Here is a 17,937-nt window from a genome sequence, read left to right on the forward strand (position 1 = left end):
CTCTCCTGAGAGGGACTTGGGGGCATTGTGTCTGGGATCCTGCAGAAGCCAAAGCGTTCAAAGGGGGATTAAATGAGTTCGGGATGGATAGGGCCAGCGTAACCATAAGCAGATGGTCCGGATACATCCCCTGCTTGGGGAAGTCCCAACACTTCTGGCTGCCAGGAGCCAAAGAGATATAATAAGGAGCAGCCACTCTAAATATAGCCTGATCCTACAAGCATCTGTTACTGACCATAGTCAGAAGGAGCCGTGCTGGCCAAACCACCCCAGCTCAGTTCTGAGAGCTGAGGCCAGAGCAGGACACAGCTTTGGGACAGAGTCAGAAGATGATGGGCACCCTGAGGCAAAACTTGAGCACTGGGTGTAGCCAAAGTTGTCCCAATAAAACCAGACACCACTGCAAGGGAAACCACAGCTCTCCCTAACACATCACCTGGTACAACGGATGTGCTGCGGGGTCCTGGACCTGCTCTCCACCACCCATGCACAGCTTTCCATGAAGCCTCTCCTCCAGGCACGGTGCAAAGCACAGGGGGGTTCCTCTGGGATCACAGCTGCAGCATGACATTCCCAAGGGAGATGGAAGGACCCCACTTTGCTTCAGGGAACGAGGAAGCAGTGAGCAAAGCCCCTCAGCAGTCAGGGGCTTCTCCCAGGGAGGGATGGAGAGGGCTTTTCTGCCTAGCCTTCCCCACACCCCTGCAGCAGTGACTCCTCTTCCTCTCGTTAGGGCTGGCCTGCAGTGGCACAGCTCCTTCCAGCTCCTGGGTGGGCCATTAGCCAGCTTGTGCTGCACACAGGGAAAGCTTCAAGCCCAAGTCTCCAGGCAGCAGGAGCCATGGGGGGATGAAGGAAGAGAGTGTGTAGGGGGTGGAGAGGAGCCTCCTGGGTATAAATACCATTGAGATTGGGCTCGTTAGCTCATTAACCCCCTCCAGCCTTGTGGGGTAAAGGCTGCTCTAAACCAGCTGAACAATGAGGGGTGGTGCTGGGATGGGGGAGAAGGTACAAGGTGGGGGCTGAGGTGTTTCTGCCCTTGGAGACCTCATCAGCCCCATGGGCAAGGTGATGGGGAGGGAGGAAGACAGCAGCAGGGAAAACGTGGGATGAAGCTGTGAGCCCGGGGAGCTGTGGCTGCATGGCCCAGGATGCTGTGGATGCATAGCCACAGCTGCTATCCTGCAAGTCCTGGGGGGGGTTCCTTCATTTTTAGTATTTCTTCCTGCTCACACACTTTACAGCACATTCCCTTCAGGTGTCAGCAATCCCCACGAACATTTTGGTACTGAGGAAAGGCCCTGGTTGTTCCTATGAGCAGGGGATGCCAGGCTGCCAGCCCAGACCCCGAGCTGCTACCAGAGCAGGGTCAGGGGGCAGGACAACGGCTGCATCCTGTGGGGTCCAGCACCCCAGAAAAACGGGGGAGACCTCCCATGCAGCTGTGTGCCTGAGGCAGATGGAAGCTGACAGGCCTTTTCCAAATGGAAATATTTATGGAGCAGGAACCACGTGGCTGGTGCTGGTGGCCCCAGGTCCAGCTCCCTGGATCTGCCGCAGTGGTTCCAGGGGAGGGATGGAGGGATGGACAGATCCAGGTCACGGGGAGCAGCGAGAGGGCTCAGCCGAAGCAGAAACCTCCCAGCTCCTGGCTGGGGGATCTCGGTGAGGGCTGCAGAGCTCCTGTCCTTCTCCTAAATGCTTTTCCAAAAGCAGTCAGGTCTCACCAGGTGGGCACATCCTGGGCTGCCAGGAGGTGAAAAGGGGTTCATCCCAAAGCCACGGCACCAGGCACTGCACTCCCGCTGCCGGACCATCCCCAGGGACCGACAGGCTGCATCAACATCACTCTTGAGGTTTGGGATTTATTTTTTTTTTTTACTGCAGTTTTCTCCCCTCCCTTCCCTCCCTCTCTCCTTCTGGCCTATTTTTGTCTTTTGCAGGGGCTCAGGAGTTTTCCTGAAACAGCTTTTCCGAAGGAGGCTACTCTCAGATGGACGGTCGGTGGGAAAGGCTCCGCTTCCCCCCCGCCATCGCTCCTCCTACACGCCCCGCGCTGCTGCTGCTGCTCCGAGCTGCAACCGCTTTTTGGAGCATGCAGAGGAACACAGCACCCAGGGAAGGGTGGGGGAGAGGAGTAAAAATAGTCCCTTGGAGCCTACTGGGGCCCCACTTCTCCCTGAGGGAGCCATGGACAAGTGGGTTAGGTAGGACCTGTCCAACCCCCCCCCACCTCGCTCTCAGAGGAGGTCTTTCTTGCCCCAGTTGAAGATGCTGCCTCCCATGAGGAAGAGGAGGATGGGTCTGTGGATCAACAGGGCAAGCTGGTGCCAAGCACCTTCTCCATCTCTGGGATGGTGGTTGGAGAGTGTGGGAAGCACAAACAGCCTGTGCTGCTGCAGACAGGGCTGAGTTACTGATGGGGACCCCCCAGCTTTGCCTGGGGTGCAGGAAGGCACACGGGCAGTGGGGCTGGGCACGGGGCCTGGGCAGGTTTACCCAGCTCCTCGCTTGGTGGGGGGCAGCAGGGCACACTCACCGATGTTGGGGTGCTTCAGGAGGCGGCAGATCCGGGCTTCTCGCTCCAGCTTCTGGTGATCTGAAAGATGCAACAGCCCTAAATGAGGGTCTGGTACAGGGAATAAACTGTTCCCAGCTCCTGCTGTGCTCTCCCAGAGGAACTGCCAGAGAGAACCTGGGTGGGGACAGAGCAGCTGACAGGGAGTAAACTCATCCTTTTCTTCTTGGGTTTTTTTTTCCACTAAACAGTGGTGGGTTTGGGGGCACTTTCAGCATCGGGACCTGACAGACTGTAGCCCATCATGGGTGCAGCCCCCAGCCAAGAACCCAGGCACCAATGCCATGGGCTGTCCTGGGCTTTGGATAGTCCCTCACCCATCCCTCTCCCTTCTTTTTGCTGAATAAGCCCTGATCACCTCCCAAAACCCCCAAAGCCAGCTGGCTAATCACTGCCAGCAGCACCCGCTCAGCTTTCTCCTACTCAGCCAAGCACAGCGACTGGCAAGGACATTTCTGGCCCTGCATGGCACAGTCTGAACAGCTGACGATGGAGCCAACCAGCAAGAGATGTCAAGCTGATACAGGGATACCTGCTCCCCCTTTCCATCCCCAGCTCTTTCACATGGAGCCTTTGCTCTGCTTCAACCCTGGCTCTGTAAACTGGCTTTGCCTTGGTGCCTGTTTCCAAACAGGCAGGATGGGTCCCTTCCAAGTCCATCACCAGGCCCAGGGATGTGAGACAGTGCACAAGGGGCAAAGAAAAGTGAGCTGCACCAAAAACCCCTCCATGTTGGGGGAGCCCAGGATTAATTTGCAAATAATTCCGTTGCCTTTTCCTTGTCTCTGCACTTTTCTGCCTCCTCACACCTGACCCAGCCGCCCTGTGTGGAGGTGCCTTGTCTGGAGGCATCTCAAGTTAGCAGGAACCCAGGAGCCGTGAGGATATAATTAGGGCTGCTCGTCTCTCAGCACTGTCACTGTTACCTTGCAGGTTCACACCCCAGCGTCTCGCTCTGTGTGGCAACAAACCTGGGTGCCTGTGACCACTGAGACATGAAGGTGACACAGCCCCTTCCTTCCCTGCGGGGGCTGGAGCCTTCCCCAGGGCTCAGTATCCCCCATCCAGCGACCGCAGGGCTCATCACCGGTGAGTTGCCTTGGGGATGGGGGGAGTTTTGCATCCTGAGCTGGTATCTGTGAGCAGAAGGCAGGGACAGCCTTGGTGGGCTTGTTCTGCTCCCTGTGGCGTTGCCCCCCATGAGGGACAATCTCCCTGCTGTGGAACATAGTGACAGGGAGAGGTCAGGGTTTAAGCTGTTGCTTTTCACAATCCAAGTCTATTGTGGGGTGGAGGACAAGGATGGACTGGAGGGACAGTGTGACCAGTGGGGCAAACGCTTCTCTGGGGAGTGGAGAAAGCTGTTTTCTGGCCCCTCTTCTGCTCCTGCCTAACAGTGGTCTTAGGTGAGTCACCAATGGTCACTCTGCCTCAGTTTCCCCATCTGGAGTCTGGGGCCAAACAACCCAAAGGGCAGCCCATCATTACTGCTGTGCAGTAAAGCTCCTGTGCATGCTTAGAAGAGGCCAGAGATCACTGGACAAGGACTTGAACCCCAAGTATGGAGCAGGTCCCAGTACCACATGCCTGCACGCTGCTGCCAGCCGAGCCTCTGGCACGGCCACTGGTGGGGGGTGGGAGGCTGCCCCATCCCTTCCCCATCACGAGCCTCCTAGCTCGGCTCCGGCTCCCAGGCTGAGCCATGGCAGCAGCAATGCCATGCGGCACCCCCAGCCGCTGCCCCCCCTCTTTGTACCCTCGCAATCTGTCACCACCACAGACAGCACAGGGAGGGGGTGGGAGGCCAGGGAAAGCCAGGGGAAAATGGATCCAGGAGTCTGAAGGGGGAAAAACACGGGATCCTTCCGAAGGGGAAGGGGACATCGGTGGGATGAGGGGTCCCTGGCTCCAGTGGTGCCACAGGCTCAGCTGCAAAATGCAAGGACAAGAGCTCCTGAAAACCACCCTCTGCCCATGGGGGGGTCTGCTCTTCCCGAGGCTGCATGGGTTCAGCTTGGGCAGAGCTTCCCCACCGTGAAGGCACAGCAGGGACAGGCTGGGTGTGCGTGGGGCCACAGCCCAGCGCTGGGTCTCTGGGTCTGTGTTTCCCCCCAAGCATCGTGTGGATACGGGCAGATTTCCCCCCATGGTGCAGAACTCTGGCACGCTGCCCGCAGGGGCTTTGCACATGGGCAGGGGGGCTCTGCCAGGGCAGCGGCGCAGAGGGGTGGGGGTAGAAGGACAAGGGGACTGAGGGATGTTCCTTGGGCAGTAGGACCCTGCCCAGCTTGGGGGGCAGCTGCCATGGGTCAGTGCATCCTCCCACCCATGCAGCATGGCAGAGCGGTGAAGTGCGGCTTGGAGCATCAAGCCATGGCCGTATCCCCTCTCCTGCTCCACACATCCAGCTGCTGCCGGGACCCAAACCCGTTTCTCCCAAAACTCCTCCTGGCTCCCCATGTCAGCAGCTGGCAGGATGTCTGAAGGGGCCATGGCCCTTTGCATGTGGCACATCCCGGGGGGCATGTGTCCCTTTGGGGATTGCTCCCAGCCTGGGGAGGGCCACCCCCCTATGCTACCCCTGCAGAAATGGGGGGTGGGTTCATAAGAAATGGATGGAGAGGGGCAAACTGATGGAGCAGGTGAGCAGAGGCAGAAGGGAGCAGAGGAAAGGCAGCTCAGTCTGCTCCTCCAAGCAGCCTTGATATCCGGAAGCCTTCGGCCTCAGAGGAAGGGGACGGTCTGCATCCCCAAAGAGCTGGGAGAGCTCAGCATCAGTACTGTGCCGCTTCTGGCAGTGCTGTGGGAGGGACATGGGTTTAATTTGAGGTCAGACAGGGGGTTATCACTGTTTTCTGTGTTTTGTTTTTCCCTTCAGAGGTGAGCAGTGGCATCAGGGATGGAAACAGGGAGTTAGTTAAACCATCACAGTCGGGTGCTCGCTCCTGGCACCCATCCCACGCTCCCAATGCACCCAGGAGACAGAGATGGGGACATCCCATCCTCTCCATCCTCCTCACCACTGGTCCTCTAGCAGATCCCATGGGGCAGAGGGGTCTCTGCCATGGGGTGAGAGCTGGCTGAAGCTTTCTGGTGCCAGAGCAGCTCAGCCTTGTCCCAGGGAGCAGCCAGGACAGACCTGCCAGTGCCTCTTCCAGCCCAAAGCAGCCAGCGTGCTCCGCCGGAGCGAGTAATGAGATGGCAGCGAGGGGTGAGGGCCCATCTCCAGGCTGAAATGTAATCAATCCTCTATCTGAAAGACCTTCACTGGTGTGGATAACGCAAGCAAGGAACCCCACAACCCCTGAGAGTGGGGATAAGTGGGTCAGCAGGGCCCCTCTTGCGGAGGGGATGCTCCCAAAATAACCGTGCTACCCAGTGCCCGAGGCAGGCAGCGGTTTGACCATCACCATGATTTCTCTGTGACATGTTTTGCTGGGTGTCAGTGGGGTCTCAGGGGGGAGAAATGGAGTCCTACACAGTTGAGCTGCAGGTGCACCCATGTGATCGGATGGGATGCAGTGAACAGCCACCAAGGTGTCTCCTCGGGACAGTCACCTCATCCAAGAAGCTCAATGTGTAAAGACAGGATGGGAAAAGGGGGTCTCCCATCGTGCACCTAAGGCATCATCCCGGGGCCAAATTCCCTGTCCTGCAAACCCAGCACACCGCTCGCCTCCCTGGAAATGCCCCCAGCATCTACCTCGAGCAGACAGCTTCTTGGTATTGATGATCTTGGCCGCGTACTCTTGTCCTGCCAACACCTTCACGCATCTTCGGACAATGGAGAAGGCGCCCCTGGGAAGACAAGAAGCCAGAGGGAGAGGTGAGGAGCTTTGTGCAGGCAAGGGCACAGCTCAGCACACACGGGAACAGGGACAGGGGTGGGGATGGGGATGAGTGCTGGCTGGGGAAGGGACTTAGAGGGCTCTCTATGAGCTTCCCCACACCCATGCACAGAGGATGATGGGGGCAGGCACAGGTAGACCAGAAGACGAATGCGGGATTCACCCCTCGGTGCTCCCCTGGCATCGTGTGCCGCTCCCCCTCACTCCCCCCCAGGCTCTGCCCTACCTGTGCCCTGGGAGAGAGGGGCAGAGGGGTACCCAGGCTGTGGCTCTGGAGGGATGCCAGGATGGCTGCAGCACTTGGCTGCTCCGCTTTAGTCTGCTACACCTTGCAGTCACATCAGCGCTTTGCAGAAGTGGTTTGTGGGCACCAGGTGAGAGGTGCAAGGTCTCCCCCCTCCCTCCCCCAACCACAGAACTGTCACCCAGGCAGGGACAGCGCAGAGCATCCTGCGAGCAGGGACCACCGAGCAGGACGGGGCTGATGATGCCACAGCTCGCACATGCATGAGCCAGCATGATGGGGTCTCCTGGGGCAGGCAGAGGAGCACGGGTGCTCAGGACCCTCCAAAATCCCCCTGTATGCTGTACCCTGAGCCCTGCCAGCTCCTTGCTCTGAAAGCGTGCTGGCACGGTGCTGGGAGCTGCGGCACTGCACACACACACACACACACACACACACACGTTCCAACCCCGCTGCGCACAACCTTTGTACCAGGTCCCCTTTCCTGCCAAACCCTTCCAATGGCTAAAATAACAACTATCAAAAGCAACCCCACCCCCCGCCCCACCTTCCCCCCGCTCCCCATCGCCCCACTCCCGCTCCCTGCCGAGGAATAAAAGGCCGCAGGCTGGCGAGCGGCAGCGGGTAATTGATTTTACCGGTGGGGGCGGGTGGAGACAGGCAATTTGGGTTTGCATGTGATCTTTAGGAGAACATGCAAGCGGCGGGGTGCGGAGGGATGGGGCTGGAGCCCCGGCGGAGCCCGCAGCCCACGCGCCCAGCACCGCCGCGCAGAGCATCGCTCGCGGCACGTGCCGGGCAGGAGCTGGGGGAGCAGCATCCCTGCGCTTCCCCAGCCTCCCAGTCCTGCCATTTAATGCTGGCTGCTGGAAGAGCCTGGCTATTAACAAGACTCTAGTCTGGGGGGGGGGATTAATTTCAAATGGGGCCGGGGGGGGAGGGAAATAACAACTATCCAGCTTGCCATGGGTGGGGGGACACCAGAGCTGTCACCAACCCCATGATGCTGCTCCCCCCAACACTGCCCAGGGTCTGGGGGCTCCTGTGGGTCTCTGCCACCCCGATTTCCTCTTTATTTCCTAAAGCCATGTGCTGCTTTTGCAGCACCAGGAAAGGCTGCAGGAACGAGTGTGGCAAGCAGAGAATCCCCCCCCCATGCCCACCACCCTGACTGGGGGTTTCCACCCCAGCCACAGTGTTTCACTGCAGGATCCAATGAGGCTTTGGAAGGATGAAGGTATCCCAAAGCCCCCGGATCTGGGAACCACAGCCACCACTGGTCCTACTGCCCACAGCCACTCGCTCATCCATTTATTCCAGCTAAACCGAAGCAGGGAAGGGGGAGCCATGGGAAGCAGGGTGCAGCACCTGGGGACAGGATTCCCTGGCTGCATTCCTGGATTTTGGCTCCTCTGGACCTTTTTAACAGAAAGACCCCACTGCATGGCAGGGACATGAAGCGCTGGATGCGAGTGCAGGGCACCCAGGGGTACAGCACGCTCTCCATAGCCCCTTCCCAGTCCCAGCTGGGTCCTTCTGAGGGACTGCACTGGCTGAGACCCCCTCATATTGTGTGTTTGATCCGGTCGAGTGTTTCACAGCAGCTGGGCTCTGCTCCCCATGCCAGGATGCTCCTATGCATCCCAGCCCCATGTGGGGTTTCCCCCCCTTGGTTCTGTGCGTATCCAGTATCTCCCCCCTGAACACATCTCCCCCTGCAGCGGGGGCTCGCAGGGCAGTGCAGGCAGAACAGGGGGTGCCAGGCAGGGAGCTCAGGGAGCAAGAAACCCCTTTTGGAAGGAGACGTGACCCGTTCCTTAGCCACAGGCAGTGCCATGGGTCCTTCCCCCAGAGCGCTGGCTCTTTGGATGGGGACAACCCCATCCCCAGGGGCAGCTGGGGGGCCCGTCTCTGTCTGCCTTGGAGATGAGCTGCTCATCCCAGATGAGACAGCGCGTCCCAGTTTTGCACTGGGTAGGTCTATCACCCATGTTCTCCCGGCTGCCTTCTCAGGGTGACACCAAACCCTCTGCCCAGCAGCCAGCCCTATCCCTGCAGCCCCCAGACCCATCACTGCCAGGTCCCAGCCCTGCAGCCCCTGGGTCCCCCAGGCCAGGCATCACCCCATGCCTTGTCCCTGCATCTTTCCCCGCCCAGCCCCAGCAGCGGCTCTGCCATCGGGATGCTCCGCTTCTCCCTCTTTCACACCTTCCCTGCCAGCGCCCGGCTGCGCTGCTGCCGCCCTCCCTCTCTTCAACACCTCCTCCTCCTCCGAGGCATTTTATCTCCTTTCTAGAGAGAAGAGTGTGGGCTGGGGAGTTTTTGTTCCTCCATATTATTATTTCATTATTTCTTTCCCCCCTTTTCAATGCCCCCCCCCTTCTCCTGCACTCCGGGAACGGGGGGGCTGGTGGTACCGCTCGGCACGGTAATTGTCTCCAGCCTCTCCCTGAACCTGCCGCGGGGGCGGATTTGGAGGCGCCGCTGGAGCTGCACTTCATGTTTGTCCTACTCCAGGGGCCGTGGGCAGGATCCTCTCCCTGTCCCCAGCCCCCACGCTGCCCCCCACCCTCACCCCATCCCCTTCCTGCAAGCGTGGGGGGGGTGGGGGGGTGTCAGAGCAGGAGTGGGTTTTCCCCAGCTCTGTCTGCACTGCTCGGGACAGATGGACCAGGGAGGTGCAGGGATGATCCCAGGGCTCAGCACCCCTCCAGGGCAGGCTTTGCAGACCCCCACCCCAGTTCTGCCCCCACCCCCCACCCCGAAGCCCCACTGTGGTGCTACCATTAGGTGTGTGGCATCTTAAACCCCCGGCTTGTCTGGCTGTCAGGATGGGTGACAGCCAAAAATATGGCAAAGAAGCATGGTAGGCACAGCAGCCTGGCACCCAGCACCTCCCCTCCTGCTAGCCAGGTCTGGGGACACCCTATGTCCTGCCCAGCAGACTGTCCCAGTGCCTTGGAGACAGCAAACTCAGGATGGAGCCCTTCTGCTCCTTCTGCAAGGACATTGCTCCCCTTCAGGGTCTGGCTGGGGTATGGCCATGCTGCCCACCATGCCTTGCCCCTGCTGGGACACCCCCACCCCAACGGCACTGGGAGCATCCCTCTAGAGAAGGAACGCCGCTTCCCACCACGAGCAGCTGCTGCAGCACAGCAGAAGCCTGGCTCTTCGTCCTGGTTTCCCTCTCTAAGCCCATGAAGTGGAAATCTCCCCATGGGAAACCACTGATTTTTGAATGTGCCAGGATGTGCTGGAAACCATCCCGGTGGAAAATCCCAGACCAGCTCCACGGTGCTGTGACCAGCCTGGTGAAGCCCCCAACTCAGGAACGCGCCTCAGTTCTCGGGTGGTACCTGCCCCCCTGGAGTGGAGGAGACAGCTGAGGGATGCTCAGAGCTGGGGATGCTGCCCTGAGCTACCGGCCAAGCTGTGCCCCCCCCAGCATCACCCCAGCTGGTTGGGTGGGCCGGGCTGGCCGGGTATGATGCTGGGGCAGGGCTGGTGAGCCCCTGCTCCAGCTTTGTTCCTTAATTTGTGACTGTGTTAAAATGCATCTGTGGAGGTGGTTTTACACCGTGGTGCTGAGCAGCAAGGGCAGCCCCTGGGGCTGGGTGCTCAGCCCTCCATGTTGGCACCCACCCGGCACAGCATCACACCCCGAACACCTCTGGGAGCCCTCCCGCTCCTCCCCATCGCTCCTGGCCTGCAAGCTCCCCTCCACTTTCCTGCAGCCATCTCTGCCCAGCCAGGGCCCGGCAGCCTCCCTGCAGGCACCCTGCAGCCACTGCCTCTCCTGCCCACCCCCTGCCCACCCCCTGCTCCCACCACAGAGCCTCAGAGCCAAGAAAAGCCAAGAAACCTCTGGAAAAAGCAAGTCCCAAACCCCACCAGCACCCCAAAGGGTGCCCATCTCCCTGCCACCCGCCACACCAGCTGGGATTGTCCCCTCCACAGGAACCTGCTCCCTGACCCACTGCTCCCCACCAGCCCCTCGCAGCCACCCCAGCATCCCGAGGGGATGGATGTGCATGTCCTGGGACCAAGGCTCTGCGGAGGAGCAGCACTTCGGAGCAGCCACCTGCTCCCCCCCCAGTTTGGCTGGGGAGCATCCGCAGCGTTCAGCCTGGCACAAAGTCCTCCCCCGTGTCAGCCTCTCTGTTTCTCCATCTTTGTCCTCTCTCTCCCTTCCCCCTCGCCCCCGCTTTGCACACCCACGCGCGTGGGCGCGCATCTCGGTGCAGGCTGCCCTGCGCCTGGGCGATGCTGCAGGGCTGGAGCCAGTGCCTGTGCCTAGGGGTGCAGGCAGCCACCCATCTGGGATACAGGCACCCCCCCCCCCCCCACCCGGTACGGGCACCCTGAGCCCAGCACCATGCCGAGCTTCTCCGCGGGGAACGCCGCAGGTTTACACGCCGGCTCCACAAAAGGGCACGGAAACCAAAACAGAGGCACATGCTTGCTCACTTCCACACTCGTTTCACAGCCACATGCTCAGTGAGACACAGATCATCCCTCTGCCCTCAACTCCCCTGCTCCACCCCAGGGGGCTCGGTACCCACCAGGACCACCTGGCCGTGCATGAGCACGTCTGTTTGCACACATGTGTGCACACACAAACACACATGCACCCTGGTCCAGGCACACGCGATGACACCCTGAGCCCTCCCCAGGCGGGAGAGGTGGGACAGGCAGGGCTGGGGCTCACCCCGGGGGGATGCTCATGTTGGGAAAGGGGCAGGGGAGGGAGACACCCCGGATCTGTCTAAGAGCCGCTGGGATAGTCCAGGGGCTGTCAGGCAGGCAGGGTGTCCCGCAGGGTTACCCAAACCCCACTGATTCCGCACACGGAAATCCCCTACAGAATTGTGAGGGGCGCCCGCTGCTCCGGCTTCCCCCCTCAGCTGTCCCATCCCTCTTCCCGGCTGGAGAAGTTCCCGGGGAAGCCAGCAGCATCCTCTTTTGGGAGCAGCTTTTCTGCAAGACGGGCAGCCACCCCCTCCCCAGGCAGCTCCAGCCCCCTGGGATCACCCGAGCCCCCATCCGAGCACCTACCCGAACTTGGGAAGGGACAGAGCAGGCAGGGCTGGGGCTGGCAGTCCCCATCCTAGCCCAAGCTCTCCACACCACTCCCCAGCGCGTTTCCTCCTCGCTCAGCTCCTTCCCCCCGTCTCCAGCCATTCTCAGCACCGCCGAGGTTCTTCCCCAGACACGGCTCTGAGCACCCCAGCCCCATCTCCAACTTACTTGCCCAGTTCCTCGAAGAGCTGGTACTCCTCAGTGAAGCGATTGCAGGTGATGGTGGCCATCCCGAGGGGCTAGAAAGGCTCCCTCCCCAGTGAGGAGTTCGGGGCAAGCAGCTCTCCTCTCGCTCCCTCCCTCTCTGTGTGCTCCCGGGGCTCTCTCCTCGCCGAGGTAAATAAGGGAATATGTTTGATTGACAAGCCCGGAGATAATGATGAGGGCAATTTGTCTTCTCAGCCTCACAAGCCTTCGTCAGCATCCCCGTCCCCATGGCGACCACCGCTGCCAGAAACGCCCTGTTTCTGTTGCCGGGGCAACTGCTTCCCAAACCCGCCGCCCGCCCTGGGGACCAGGGCCCTGCTGGGCACCCGGCCCTGGGGGCTGCCCGGGGGTCACCTGGCTGCTGCTACGGGGGGGGAAAGTCTAAAATACAAATATTAAAGGCAAATTAAAGGACGTGGCAGTGGTAGAATAATTGGGGCAAAAAGGGTTTCCATGGAAACCGTGGTTTCCATGTTGCAGGAGGATGCTGTCGCCCCGGCAACTGCTTCCCACCCCCCCAAAATATATACAGGCCCTGCTGGTACCCACAGCGGCATCCCTCTGGGGCTGGGGGGGCTGCGGGATGGGGGACACGCTGGGGCGTGGCAGGGCGGGGTGGGAGCAGATGGAGCAGAAGTGTGTCAGGAGAAACCATGGCAGGTCCCCAGGTCCCCAAACTGGCCCGACATCAGCCAGGCTCCCCGGGGGGGCTGGCCCAAATCACTCGGCAGGGAAGGGCTGGCTGTGGCACAGAGCCACTCTTGGCTCCCCTCTTTGCCTGCCAGCTCTCCCTGTGAGCCCCGGGGCTGCCAGGGGAGCAGGTCCCAAAGGTTCCCCCCATCGTGGGGTGAGTGGCTTGGCCAGGAAGCAAAAACCCCATGTCCTGGGCTCTTATTTTCCTCCAGTGCCTCAGCTGGGGTGTAAAGGGGGGTGGATTTCAGAGTAGGAGTAGGAGGAAGGTCTGCCCCCCCACACCCCTTCCTTGGGTGTTTTTCTGCTGAGTCGCCTCTTTGCAGCATTTCACACAAGAAAGGATACAAAGGGCAGTAAAAGTGGAGTGATGAGGTCCAGGACTTCAGGGGAGAGGTTTCCCTCTGAGTCCACCTTGCTGTCAGCACCCAGTGGGGACCCAGCACCCCTTCCTCCATCTACATCGCACCTCCCCACCTCCCCACCCCCTGAGCAGAGAATTCTTCTGAGCTTTCGTCCCATTTCTGGATAGTTTTGTGGCAGACGGAGCCACTGCTGCCCCAGGGGATGGGGCTCCAGCTGCCAGCTGGGAGGGAGGGCATCGCCTTTGGCAGCTGAGATGGATTGAGTTCCCTTTCAGGCTGCCATGGAAGAGTTAAAAGGAGAAGAAAAGGCTCTAACCAGACAAAAATAGGGAGAAATCTTTGAGAGGAGAGAGAGAAGGAGGAGCGGAGAGAGGGAGAGAAGAAAGGAGGTGGAAGTGGAGGAGGACAGCAAGTGGCGGAGTGAGGAAGAAGAGGGGGAGGAGGAGAAAGGTCTAATGGCTTTTCCATTAATTGCACCATTACCCACCTTCATCCCCACCTTGCATCCCTGCACACAGCCTCCCGCTCCTGCATGGCCAGCTGGAGGGGACCCTGTGGCTCTGGTAGCGGGGCAAGGACCAAATTCCCACCCATGGGCAATAGTCCCCAAGGGCTGGTGGTCTCTGGACCCACCCTGGCCATGCCACTGCCCAGGCAGAGCACAGAGGGCATCCCTCACTCAGGGTGAGGGCACCGCACATACTCCATCCATGCCCTGGGGATACAACGGTCCCCAAACACCTCCCTGCCCACACACATCTCCTCCCCATCCCTCTCCCACGCAAAAGGGGGCTTCATCCATCACCCCCAGGGCTGTGCCCGGAGGCAGGGGGCTGTGGCAGCTGGATGTTCCAGGGAGCTCTCTCCTCCTCCAGCTTTGTGCTGCCAGCCCTGAGCAGCTCCTCAGAGCCAAAGGGCAAGAATAGTTCCCCCAAGCCAGAGACCCGTGGATACCCGTGGGCAGCTGCGTGTCCCCCCCCTCCTTTTGCTCCCACCTGCAGCAACGTACGTGTCCCCGTGGGCGCTGCAGTGTGACCTGCTCCTCCCTCCCGCGCCCACCCCCACGCCGGCACACGTGTTCAGCCCCACACGCGTGACTCTGTGTGCTCCCGTAGCTGGGATGAGGGATCTGTCCCTTCCTTCCTTCCATCCCCCAGGGCCCCCGCTGCACCCCTGACCCCTGCACCCCGAGCCCCTCACCCGGGGCAGGGGGCGATGGCACAGCCCCCCATGAGGTCCCTGCCTCCCTCCCCAGGTTCCTCCTGCCTGGCAGAGCCATGGCTCTCCAGGAAGGGTTTCTCCCTTCCTGTCCCCCTCTCTATGCAGGATTTTTTTCTCTTTCCCTCAGCGTTTTTCCCTCTCTGAGGGTGAGGGGGTGTCAGTTCTGGGTGCTGAACAGGCTCTGCTTTGCCAGCGATGTTTTCCCAAGCAGGAACTGCTGCGTGGCTCAGCCTGGGGAGAACCCAAGGGGAGCAGGAGCTCTGGGTGGGACCTTTCCCCTCTGGGCTTGAAGGGGGAAGCAGGTCTCCCACCAGCTCCTGGGGGAGGGAAGCAGTCCCGGTCCTCTCCCAACGGCCTCAGGATCCTCTTCAGATGCTTCTCCTCGGTCGATGTCTCCATTCCCAGGCATCCCAAGGGTTGCTTGGCAGGGCTTTGGAGAGCCAAGCTGCTCCCCCGCTGCTGTGCTCGGGTCTGGCCGCCTGATGGAGACCTTCATCCCCAGCGGCTCCTCTCCATCACCCGGCTGCCTCTCCAGAAACGCCTCTTGCTCTCCCCACGCCTGCTCCAGCTCTACCTGCAGATATTGAGCGTCTGCATCGCAGTGTGGGCCTGCCCCAGGATGGGCACCGGAGGTCTGACACCACATCCCAAACACACTGGACAGGCAGCTGCCCCACGGAGCTCAGGGAGGACCAGTGTGTTCCCAGGGGGCTGCAGCTGGTCCCTCCTCCTCCTCCCAGGGGCTGGGGCTGGCATGGGCCTCGGGGAGCTTGCAGCAGGGCCTTGCATGCAAAACCAGTGGGGCTGCAAATTACATATTGCAGAGATCCCAAAATTACTGGGACAGTTTCACACGCAAGCTGGGGTCTGGGGGATGCTCAGTTGCTGTCCTCTGAGAAGCTGAATTTGGGGTTATTTTTAGATGAGGATTATAAATACCATAGTGAGGAGAGCTGATTTACATTTAGGGTTGTGTTTGCAAATGTGCCCTGGCCCTGTGAGCCCCAGCACTCGCTCCTGCGGCCACACCGAAACCGCTTTAGTCTGGGACAGGGTGTCCCCTGGGCCACCCTCTCCCCAACACTGGGGTCTGTGGCCTTTCCTGATGCTGGTCTTCTTTCCTCCCTTCTCTCTGTGGGGATGGAGATGCTCCCAGGTAGACCTATTCCCCATCCTCATCCCATCTTCATCCCATCCTTCTCTCATCTCCATCCCACCCCAACTCCGTCATCCCCATCCTCATCCCGACTCCCTCCAGCAGGCAGGGTGGAGGCAGCCAGTCCATGCCTATGGAGGAGAGGCAGACACCACCCTCATCCCACCCTGCTCCTGCCTCCTCCCATTCCAAAGCCCAGATGGCCCCAGGCATATCCCCCTCCCCATCCCCCCCTGGGGCCCCATCCTGCACCCAGCTCCCACCCAGGGTTTGGATCAGCCCTGAGCTTGCACAGCTCTTGGAAGGGTGGTTGGGAAGGAGGGGAGCACTCAGCTTATTTCTGCAGACACACACCCTGGGTGCAGCATCAGGGCCAGGCAGGGAGCTCCACCACTAGCTCAGCAGCATCCTCCAGCACCCAGAGTGCACGGGAACTCCCAAGGGGCTTGAACTGGGTGAAAACACAGGACGTTTGGCACATTGCAGTATTTTTCCCCACAAAGACCAGTAATGAGCAGTGGTGGGATGGGGACTGTGCAGCAGCCACTGCCTGACCCTTCCCAGCCCAGCGCTCAAATACAGCAGGACTGTCAGAAAGGACTGACACGGTACTTGGTCTGACACCCAGAGGTGTGGGGTGCTTTTTGGGGGGGCTAAGACTTCCCTTCAACTGTTTCTTGCTTTGCAAAAATTCAGAATGGGACTTTTTTTTTTTTTTTAATTAAGAAAAGAAAAGGCAGCAGAGCCATGGCTACAGCCAGGCTGACAGCACGAACCCGGCATCAGCCCAGCACATCAGGGGCTGGAAATGAAGCAAGACCAGGCACACGTTTTCATGGGGATATTAGGAAAACTAAAGGGAGGAAAAACCCAACGTGTTTTCATGGAAATTTCCATTTTTGAAGAGAAAAAAAAAGAAAAAGAAAAAAAAAAGAAAAAGGACTAAACTTGGATGTGTTTATATAAATATGGAAATGAAAGCCATCTCCTGAGCCCTGTCACCACCCCACAGCCAGCATCGCTCTCCTGCTCCCCCCAGCACTGCTCCCCCATTAACATGTGCCCAAGCCCCCCACAGCCATCATCACCCCCTGCCCTCCTCCGGCTCTGGCTCAGCCTGTGCCAGCCTCCTCTTCTTCAGCAAAGCGTTGCTTGATAGCAACTGGTTAGCTTTGCTAAATGGCAGCTGACAGGCACAGGGACAGTGTGTGTCCTGTGGGTCCCAGGGGACAGACTGGACGGTTGAGGTAGTTCAAGGATGTGCAGCATTCCCCCAGGGCTCACCTTGGTGATGCCATGGGGCACGGTGATGCTGTGGGGCACAGTGATGTGCAGAGGGAGCCAGGGATGGAGATGGGGTGGACTGAGAGGAGCTGAGTGCCCCTCTGAATCCTGTCCAGGATGCCACCACAGGATGTGGTCCAATGGGATGGCACGGTGACAGGTGTGCATGGAGCAGCTGGGACCGGCACACACGCTGCCACGCTCTGGCTCTGCAAACTCCTTCCCATCTCTACACCAAGCAGCCTCCTCTATTCTGCCTTGCTGTCAGCTTTTATTTTTTTTTTCCTTTGTTTCTATAGAAAATCCCAATTCCCCCAAATAATCCAGCAAAGAGTAAGGGGGGGGGGAAGAAGAAAAAAAGAAATACAAACGTGTCACTGCATTCTCTTCCCATCCCTGTCCCTCTCTCACACACGGGGCTTGAAGCGCACAGCAAAGGTATTCACGCTGCCAATTGTCACATCTTTCAATGACAGATTTTAAATGAATGTTATTTTGCAAGAGAGAAGGGGGGGGGGGGGAGGAAAAAAGGGAAGAAAAAAAAAAAAAGAAGGGAAAAAAAAAAAAAAAAGCCCACACTGCTCATCCAAGAGCTGACAAGTCCTAACGGGCCTCATTTTCCAGAGACAAAAATAACTATTTTCAAAATTCACAGCAGGGCCTTCGCCTACACGCGCTGCACCAAGAGAAACCTGTGGGGAGAAATGTAAAACACATTGTGTAAATGGAAAGGCACTGTGCATCCAAAGCGCTTTCCAAGCTATTTACCCCCTTTCATCCTCGCCAGCTCTCCTCTGAGCGCACGGCCGCACGCTCGCGCCCCGCCGAACGCGTGGGGGGACTCGGAGCTTTGCTGCCTGCCCCGGCTCCTGAGATGCTGGGCCCCCCAGCAGTGGCACGGGCTGGCTCCCCACGGCGGGCAGATGATGGGGAGGTGTTCCCCCCCAGCACGCATGCGCTGCTAGGGGAGCGGTGCCCATCTACGGTGAGGGGATGTGGTAGGGTGCTGGCAGGTGGGGGTTGTCTGTGTGTGTCTGTGTGTGTGTGTGTGTGTGTGTGCATCCCCCACAGCTTCAAGGTTCTGCAGCTACAGAGCAGCACATCAGCCTCTGCAGAGACCTTCTTGAGAACTTCCTTCTGCCACAGATATGGCAGCCAGGATGGGGGTTGGGGGCAGCCCCAGCACTGGGAAGGGGCAGCTGGGGTGATTGGCTGGTTGGATGTATAGGGGGAACGTATTGGTAATGACAGCCATGCACCTGGAT

At 59.5% G+C, this 17,937-nt stretch overlaps 1 protein-coding gene across 2 annotated transcripts in view; it reads right to left on the reverse strand.

The window, feature by feature from the left end:
- The window catches only part of CAMK2A (calcium/calmodulin dependent protein kinase II alpha), a gene marked incomplete at both ends in the record, with an annotated part of 29,745 nt that extends 17,766 nt beyond the window's left edge, over positions 1-11,979 (reverse strand). For both annotated transcript variants that reach the window (XM_084268396.1, XM_084268395.1), the window contains 3 exons: positions 2,540-2,599; positions 6,282-6,376; positions 11,918-11,979. In XM_084268396.1, coding sequence (XP_084124522.1) covers positions 2,540-2,599; positions 6,282-6,376; positions 11,918-11,979 — 217 coding nt within the window. The remainder of the gene's footprint in view (positions 1-2,539; positions 2,600-6,281; positions 6,377-11,917) is intronic.
- Positions 11,980-17,937: the final 5,958 nt, after the last annotated feature.

This window comes from Gallinula chloropus (assembly GCF_964237585.1).
Source record: "Gallinula chloropus genome assembly, chromosome: 10".
Lineage (NCBI taxonomy): Eukaryota > Metazoa > Chordata > Aves > Gruiformes > Rallidae > Gallinula > Gallinula chloropus.